This window comes from Phalaenopsis equestris, unplaced genomic scaffold (assembly GCF_001263595.1).
Source record: "Phalaenopsis equestris unplaced genomic scaffold, ASM126359v1 Scaffold001042, whole genome shotgun sequence".
NCBI classification, from domain to species: Eukaryota; Viridiplantae; Streptophyta; class Magnoliopsida; order Asparagales; family Orchidaceae; genus Phalaenopsis; species Phalaenopsis equestris.
In genome coordinates this window covers 472,427-482,210 of record NW_018165481.1, presented here as the reverse complement: position 1 = coordinate 482,210, position 9,784 = coordinate 472,427, and the positions used below count along the sequence as shown (strand labels likewise).

Sequence of the window (9,784 nt, the reverse complement as noted above, 5' to 3'; positions counted from 1 at the left end):
TGTTTTAAATTCGACTTGTGTTAAGAAAGGCAGAGGTAGACCTAGGAAGACTTGGGCTTATTGTATTAAAAATGATCTTAATTTACTAGAACTAAATGAAAATATGACACTAAATAGGACGCAATGGAGAAAAAGGATTCATGTAGCCGACCCCACGTAGTGGGATTAAGGCTTTGTTGTTGTTGTTGTTGTTGTTCTGACTTTTATCTTAGCAAAATTTCGAGTATGACATTTACTACCAACTTTTGTTGAAAACTCTGTTTCATGATCAAAAGCATTATCATACATTAGGAAATACTAAGAGAGCTTTAATCCATCTAAGCATTCCTTCCTTCAAGTATAAAATTAGTAACTCCTAAATTTAATTATATCCAGACAAAATTCATACACTTCATATTGATGTGGCACTAACGCAAATATTAAGGACAAGTTCAGAAATCAAGGCTTATCAATAAATTCAGCAAGCATAGCTCTCAGCCTAAGCGTGACCCCTCTTCTCTTCAAAATGAATGGAGACAATTAAGAGGCTTAATTTGAGGTCTTCTAATGGGTATGTCAGCTACAAGAATTATGTAATTGAAGTTCTTCAAAGATTGCTTGATTTTAAGACAACTTCACGTACTTTATTTGACTTGACCAATTATTTATCTTGCATGGAAATTTATAATTTAGTGATATTTTGTTTCTTTTGACTTTTAATTAAGATAAGTAATTAATTCATATAATAATAGGTTATTGGCTCTTAAGGTTTTCTAAACATGGCTAGGCGTAAAAAAAACCTACAAAGAGCACCTTATTTTGTCTCTTTTGATTTCAGTAAATAAAAATTATATTTTGTTTATAAAAATTTCATGTGAATAGGCGTGGTGGCTGCATTACCATTGGGTGATGCTTAACGGCTTATCCCCTAGGGCTTTGGTGAGTTCTTAGTTATATTTTTCCTCTTCTATTTCTCTCTCTCCAAACAATTCCCATCTTCTACTGACTAGATTCAACCAAACTAAGTTCATAGCCTCCGTCAACTCCAAGGCACCCCTTTAATAGTCTTTTACACATTCCGTCAGTCTGTATAACTTAATGAGGTTTCTACTCCATTAAATAAAAAATAGCTTTGCCAAATCCAGTACTGGGAGACAATTTCCTGCAATAAGCAACAAGATTAAACATTTCACAACTTCTAGCCACTGATCTAAAACCCCAAAAAAGCCTTCATTAATTATTTGATGTTTCAAATCTGTGTCTGAAGTTCCTCATTCTTTTTCTTTGATAAACATTTATTCATTCAAAGCCTAAACTTTTCAGCCATTAATATGTCCAAAACTCTGAATATCCCTTTTCCCAATAACACATAACCCTTGTTTTACCCATCTAAGGATATACTAATCAAGTCGTTGCCTTTTTCATCCAAATTTTGTGGACTCTATATCAATATTGTAGATCTACATTAACACAGGACATTATAAGTTCTTTAGAAATTGTTTTAGCAATTACTTAGCCTCAGTCATGACTTATAGAAATAGCATGCTTTACTGAATTGGTGCAGGTAATTATGCGCGCATTATCATCTCCCCCATTTCAAAATTATCGTGTGTGGTGGTCTCTTTCAGACTCCAAGTATGGGGGAACTGCTTTGTTAATAAAAAACCAATGCAAGCCAAAGAAGGTCTCATTCTCCATCGACCGGAAAGGTACATATTTAAACTTTTATGGCTTGCTACATGATTTGTAATGTTGATTTTCTTAAGAGCAAGTGACATGTCTGTGGTGAGCATCAGAAAACAATGATGTATTTTTGTAATAATTTCATGAAATATCAGATAATTACAAATTTAATAAATCACATGATTTGTTAATTTATTTAGTACAAAATTTGAGAAGCCTTCTGGTATTTTCCATTTGTAGGGGGCGTCTACAGGAGTGCTAGGTCTTCACATCACTTTTTAAACAGTTTGCAAGATCTGTATCCATGTAATAATAGTTTGGGGTCATTAAACCTTCTGTGCTTAAAAAAACATGCACAGGACTTCATTACCTGCACAAAAAAAGCATATAATAGTATTTCATGGCCATGTTGAAGCAATGCGCATGAGCAGTAGTATTTTGCACATTTGTCTTGCTGTCTTGCAACAACATGCACAGTTTTTTCTTTTGTGGCGTTGCGATCTTTGTTCTTTTTCTTAATACATTTTTAACTTTTATGCAAGTTGACCTAGATTATAATTATGTGTCAAGTTTGAAAGAGAAAATACACCATAACTCTTTTTCTCGTTTAAATATTTTATTTGAATTTTTTGGCCCTTTTTTGTTTCTTCTTTTGTTCTCTTCATTCTTTGATAAATACATGCATGACCAGAGAAAAAATAGAAAGGAATAGAGATAAAATAGAGACGCAGTAAGGATGAGCGTTGAGCTGCAAACAATTAAAGGGAAAGAAAGAGAAATGGAGGTTGGATTGGAAAGAGAAAGTGATAACCCAAACATTCAAGGGAAAATAAATATTATTACTGAATTCAAAAATCTGAAGTTAAAGCTACTGCAGGAAATAGGAAATTGCAACAAAACAAGACAACACTAGAACTAGGGTTGGATCTAGGGCATAAGTGGTGTTGGCTAGGGGTTTAGACCTCTAGGGAGCTGGAAAGGGGATCAGCCAACAAGCTGGAAAGTGGCGGCATCAATGGAAAAAGCTGCAGCAGCAAGGGGAAAAGCTGCGAGCAACAAGAACAGTGGTGGGAGTGCTGTTCTAAGTGGCTGAAGCAAGGAAAGCAATAAAGAGAATTTGCGAGCATTGCGGGAAAGGTTGAGAAAAAGGTATAGGAAGGATAAAAATCACCCATCCATGGATCCCAAAGCAAATCATAGAAAAAAACTAACCCTGAACGCTAAAAAAGCAAATATAATCTTAGGTAACTTGAAAAGAGGCGACACTCCCAACATTAGAGGGTCGGCTTGCCCTCATAGCTCCTGGACCGAACCCAAGCGTCTGTGATGCTCCGCGTTAGAAAAAGGGAAGGGGATTTGTTTGATGATGACCTTCTGGAGGTCAGATTTTAGTCGTCTAAGAAAATGCAGGCAACAATTGATACCAAACTTGACGGTTTTGATGCCACTTATGGACAACCCTGCAGTGTGACTAATGGCCCAATGTGACCATACGAGGTTCTCTCATTTAGAACACCATTTCTGTTTTTCTTGAAGAGGATTAGTTGTTTCATTGACAGAAGGAGACTTCTTTGTTTTCAAATCAGCTTGTCCCACGATTAGAAAGCTGCAGGCCCCTCACACAAAAATGCCCTCAGTCCTGCTGGGATTGCAAAATCTCATTCTTGGGAATGCTACTGACTTTAGTTTGCACGATTTCAATATTATATTTTTGCTGAGAATTTTAAATAGTAGATAATGAACCTTAACAACACATTTAACAAAGCTGGTGGAAATGCCACTAAACCTATTATTCCTCCAAATAGTTTTAGAGGTTGATGGCTGATTAAAGAGCTCCTTTGCTTGAACAAATTCAGCATTCCAAAGCACTGCAAGTATGTTAGAAAAATTTGTTTTAAAATTATACCACATTACCGTATTTTTTTCACATCTCTGAAAAATCTTGAAAATGATTTTTAAAAAAATTATATTTTATTTGGATTATATATTTTATCTCTAGCTTTCACTCCATCTTCCTCGCCTTGCTACTGTTTTGTAGGCTTCGGACACAGACTCACACATTTTGGTCGCTTCGCAGACTGCGTTGTTCTCCGTCGTCGTCTGTTTCTTCGTCTGCGTTCGAGTGCGTCGGCCGAGCCTTCATCCCCAGTTGCAAACTGCGTTCTCGTCTGTCTGGTCGCAACCTTCTTCCCCGGTCGCAGTCTGTGGCCTTTTTCGCCTGCTTTTGAGATTTGCGTTCCCTGTTTCTGGTTCTGGTTTGGGGAAATGACCCCGAGTTATGCGGCGACTGTCTCCGGGGGTTCTACTCCCGGAGCAGGCGGCCGTTCCCGTTTCTTTCCTCAAGAATTTCATGATGCACATATGAATCTGAAGGTGGTTATACCTTTATTAAAATACTGGGAAGAAAGAATGACAAACCCGCTTTGTTTCTCACTGATGAGGAAACAAATATTGGCTTCAGCATGTAGATATACTCTTGCTGGAAATTTCCGTATGGAAATCCCAAGCTTGAGATTATTAGAAAGCATTTCGATTTTCTTAAGCCACAGAGAGTTGGAAAGTTGGTTCGCTAGATGGCCGTCACGTTCTCATTCAATTCTCAAATGACGCAGATTATACTCAACTCTTTGCTAAAAAAGTTATCAAAATTGATATGAAAATTCTGAAATTGACAGTGGATTTTGATCCTAAATTGGAATCTCCTATTATCCCGGTTTGGGTTAGTTTTCCAGGCTCAAGGTGCATCTCTTCAATTATGAAACCCTATATACATTAGCAACTGCTTTTGGGAAATCGTTGAACGTCGATACTCCCACGCTTGATACAACTAGGCCATCTGAAGCTTGTGTGCTTGTAGAGCGCGACATCACTCAACCCTTTCCAGGGGAGATTTGGATTGGCTCCCCTCATCAGGGTTATTGGCAGAAGATTGTGATGAGACCTCATCCCCAATACTGCCCTCACTGTGGAATGTTTGGTCATAGCTTTTCATCCTGTTATCGGTTGCATCCCATCTAGGGTCGGCTGCCCACCTCCTGTTTTTTCTGCAGAGGTTATACCCTGTTCCTCACTGCCTGTGATACCTACTGCTATGCCCATGGTGGATACGGTGCAAAATGGTTTGTCTACTGATATTGTTTTGGAAAATGTTGATAAGGGTCGTTTGTTGGAGGAGAGTCAGGTGGTTGCCCTTGGAAGGCAGGACGCGGTCACGACCCATTCTTCTACTGGAGTGGACATACTACCCTCTCAGGCTCTACCTACCGTGGAGGGTGCTCATGCTTCCCTCTATGAGGTGATTGAAGATAGGGATGAAGCAAACATTCACATTCAGATGACGGAAAATGTCTCCTAATACTAATGAGGAAGATTTAGAGCCAAACTAAAAAAATTTTACTGCTATTAATCAGTTGGTAGAACTACCTGTTGAGAGGGCAGGTGTTTCCTAAGTTTTTGAAGACTGTCCTACACAAACTCAAGAACTAATCGCTGCATCTGCCATTCCTACTATGGATCAGACTGAACAGTCTTCAGAAGAAGAATGATAAGTTTACACTTCTCGGCGGAGGAAGAAGGCTAGGGACACTGTTTAGCTTGGAAACTTAATGGATAATACCTTTATCACTCCTAACAATGGAACAACACTTCAGAGTTTGCTATCTGGATCCGCTCCAAAAATAAGAGGAAGAGGCAAGTTTGAATTTTCTCATCCATAGACTTGTTTTTTCAAGTTTTCTTTTTCTTTTAGTCTTTTGTATCTTTTTGTTGGGATATATTTGCACCATATATCGTATGAGTAGGGTGTCATCTATTGGGCCCTCTCATACAATTTTTTTGTATTCTTTTTTATTTCAATATTATCTGCTCTAGGGCTTCTCTCTCTCTCTCTCTTTATATATATATATAGAATAAGCCCAAGGGCTAATATATTAAAGAAAAAAAGGTACAAAAATGTTGTATGATAGGGCCTAAAAGAAAGTTCAACTCACATAATACAACACACACAAATCCCAAATAAAACAAAAATACATAGAGGTAAAAAACCAAAAAACCACCAAAGGGCGCAAAAGTGCTAGAGGCGTCCTACTTTAGTTTTCCATCTGCGTCTAATTTTCATAATTGAGCCGGCTAACAAATTGATAAGGTGAGTACCATTGCCTGAAGTAACCAAAGTATCATCCATCAGGTTCCTGAGCTCAAGTAGGTCTCCATTCTTCTTCTTCCTCCTGGATGTGTAGATCTGTCATTCCTCATCCGATGATTGCCTCTTTTGATCAATAGATTGTTCTAAAGTTGGTCGAACATGTGAAGACAGTTGCACATCATGATCCCCATGAGCCTGAGTAACATTTACAGCTTGCTCGACCTGATGAGGCGGTAGTGAAACAGTAGAAGTATTGCCACTTGTAATGTCAGGGATAGGTTCTAAGGAAAGTGGGGTCTGAAGAATATTTCTCTCACCCACGATAGGAGGTTCCAAAGACGGCTGAATGATTGTCATATTACCTGCGAGAATAGTGACGTCTTCGGGGGTATCTTTTTTATGATCAATAGTGTAAATAAATTGGAGCTAATTAGGAGGAGATAGAATCACTGTCTCTGGCGGAGCACCGTGCTTTTTTGGTCTGAGATGTGGGTGTAGATAACGACATTGAGAACTTGAGTGGCCGAACATACGACAATTCAAGAAATACGACGGAAAAGACTCAATCACAACCTTTTGCCAATATTCATGATGCTGTGTGCCTAATCAAATTTCCTCAGGAGCAGATGAAGTGATGTCTCTTTCAACAAGTACTCTGACTTCAGATGAACGAGAAAGATTAATAGTAGGAATATCTGTTTTGAGTGGCTTACAATAAGTTAAGACAATTGCGCACAAAATTTTTTGAGTAAAAAAATGAAATTTCAGACCCAAGCGACGAATCCAAACTGGAATGATTGACGGTTTTGTCTGAGGGTCAAAATCACAGACCATTTCAAAATCTTTATTGCTCTGTTATCAATCCAGATTATCCTTCTAGTAAATAAGCGTGTGTAATCCTCTTCATTATTAATTTGTATGAGAATGTATCTTCTATCTAACAGTCCAATTTTTCACTTCCTAACCAGGTGTATAAGCTCAAATTTCTTATGAATCAGCTCCATTTTGGGATGACCATACAGAAATTTCCCGACCAAATTCAGTCGACAGGAGGAAGCAAGTTGAATACCTTCAGCTGCTGTAAAAAAGATAACAGACTTTCCATTATTCTTATCAGGTTTTTTGATATCCTCCTCCCACTCAAACGAAGGAGGAAAAGAGCACGATTTAGGTGTACTTGAGGCGTGGACACCTGCAAGGGCAGCATCATACGATTTGTCTGAAGCCATCCCCAATAAATGGAGGTGCGACGTCAAGAAAACTGAAGAAAGCAAAGCATAGAGCAAAGTCCAAATCGACAAAACAGGGAGCAGGAGCACAAACCCCATTGGAGAAGCACTGCTAGTTCAGTTCGAGCAGAAACTAACGAGCTGGGTGTAGAATCGCAGAAGCAGACAAGGACCCCTCCGAATGATGAGAGCTATCGAGCCAGAGAGCTTTGCGAGTTTAGCTCGAGCAGAGACGACACAGAATTGGGTCTGTCGTGGCGCAGCTATCGAGCTGGGTCGACGCCCTTCAGCCTGACGTAGAATCGCAGAAGCGGACGAGGACCCTTGCGAACGACACGAGTTGTCGAGTTGGATTAGTCGACGCGATAAATCGCTACGCCAGACGACGCAGTTCGACAAAATCGCTGCGCCAGACGATGCGAGCTCTTCCGCCAGACGAAGCCGATGACGAAGAAGGTGAAGCAGAATTTAGAGCAGACGCTAGGTTTTGCCATGAGGCGAAACCCTAGCAGAGGGGAGATGACGACGAGACATATATATGCGCCGCGTACTCGGATTAGTTGGTCGGACATTTGCTTGTAAGTTGTAAGTACCCTTTGGTCTGGGGTTCGATTCTCCCTAAGTGTAGGGTGTGGTACTCGAATTCTTAGGCGTATGTTTAAATTAATTAAACTTACTCTAATCATATTAGGAACTTAATTAAATTACTATTTTCAATAATTACTTTACCACCAAACCCATTAAGCCAGGCATGCATTGGTTCGATCAATTTTAATGTTTGAGATTCATTTTTAATAAGTCAATTTATATATTTTTTTTTGAAAGCTCAAAAAAGCTAATATATTAACTAGAAAGAAAGATACAGATACAATATGATGGAGGGCTTAAACATGACACCCTGCTTACAACAAAGCCACAAGGGGTTCCATAATTAAAAAATACTAAAAAGTACATTAGAGACAAAGAAAAAACCTAAAAATGCAGAAATACATAGTTTCAGGTGGCTAGAGAGCAACCCAATTTGGTTTTGCCTCTGCTTCTGGTTCTAGGAAAGGAGCAAGCTAATAAGTTGGTAAGATGATTGTCATTACCAATAGTAATCAATATATCATCCACTATGTTCCGGAGCTGGAGTCGGCCTCTATTCTTCTTCTTCCTCCTGGAATAGACCTGTCATTCCTCTTCTGAAGATTGACTCACCTGATCTTGGTCTAATGTGTGCCGGGGATGTGTAAATTATTGAACATTAGAAGCAACTACATGTTTTACCGACTGATCTGTTATTGGATCAAAGGAGCACTCTCGTGTGTCTTGGCATGTAAGTGAGTTTTCTTCAAGTTCTTGGCATGTGAGTGAGTCTTCAATAATAATGGGTGGTATGAGCACAACTGGATCTGTAGCTGTAGTATGTTTCTCTTCAAGAACTGCGGTGTTGCGAAGAGGATCGGGTTGCATCTTCTCAACATGGATAGTAGGTGGTTGTTTTTTAGCGATATGCGGACTTAGATGAGGATGCAAACGATAATAAATAGTAGAGTTGTGGCCAAACATACTATAATGAGAGCAATAAGGAGAATGTGGTTCCATTTCGACCTTTTGCCAATTCCCATTGTGCATAGTGTCAATCCATATCTCATTCGGAGCTGGTTGAGTGATATCTCTCTCAACTAACACACAAACCACAGAGTGTCTAGTGACAACAAGCGTAGGACTATCTATTTTGAGAGACTTACCGTAAGTAGTTGCTAAAGAGTATAAGATTTTCATGTTGAACAGATGTAATTTTAACCTCAGAAACTTTATCCAAATAAGAATAATAGGAGACTTCGCTTTTGAATCAAAACCGACAGTCCACTTCAGAATTTTTATAAAACGATTATCAAACTTGATAGCTTTTCGAGAGAAAATGCGAATATAATCGACATTATGAGATAACTGAATAAGTATACGTCTACCGTCAAGTAGGACAATGTTCCAACTGCCTAATAGTTTCATAGTTTCAAACTTCTTCCTAATGATCTCCAATTTTGGGTGACCATAAAGGAATTTCTCTATTAGAGAGAAATGCCAAGAGGACGCGAGAGTACCGGTTTCAACCTCTGTGAGAATAAGTGCAGATTTCCATTTTTTTCATTTCCATTTTTTTCTAAGTTTTTTAATAAAAGTGTGATCACGTCCACCTTCAAGAGCCTCGTGGAACGATTGTGAAATATTGCAGGACTTACCGTGCAGGGCTTACCGATAGCAAAACCAGACGTTGAACCTGGAGGGGCACGAGCAGGAAAGTCGTCGGCAAGAGCATTTGCATAGGAACGGAGCGTTAAGGCCATCTCCCTCACAAGACAGGAGAAATAGTCTGGAGGGCAGGAAACGAGCAGACAAGCAAACAGGAAACAATCTGTCGGGCAGGAAGCGAGCAGAAGGCACGCCATTCTGCGAACAGGAAACCGCAGACAGAGAACGCAGATGGAACCGCAGCTCGAAACCAGAGCTCAAAAAGGGAAACAACGCCGAAGCCCTTCATTGAAGACAACGAACGCAGAGCTCTTCGTCGTCGTCCTCGAGTGCGGGAAGTTCTTGCCAACAATAGAATGATGTTTGACATGCAAATGCCCTTGATAGTATGATGTTTGACATGCAAATGCTCTTGCCAGCTTCCGACATTTTTTTGATATGTATGATAGTGAGAGAGAATGTTTGACAACAATAGAAAAATCCTAATGTCAACTTATATATATATATATATATA

General features: G+C 39.2%; 1 protein-coding gene across 2 annotated transcripts in view; it reads left to right on the top strand.

Annotated features, from left to right (window-relative positions):
- LOC110032868 (DNA-(apurinic or apyrimidinic site) lyase) overlaps positions 1-9,784 on the top strand; it is a 97,344-nt gene that overhangs the window by 41,206 nt on the left and 46,354 nt on the right. For both annotated transcript variants that reach the window (XM_020736641.1, XM_020736642.1), the window contains exon 3: positions 1,544-1,688. In XM_020736641.1, the coding sequence (XP_020592300.1) occupies positions 1,544-1,688 (145 nt within the window). The remainder of the gene's footprint in view (positions 1-1,543; positions 1,689-9,784) is intronic.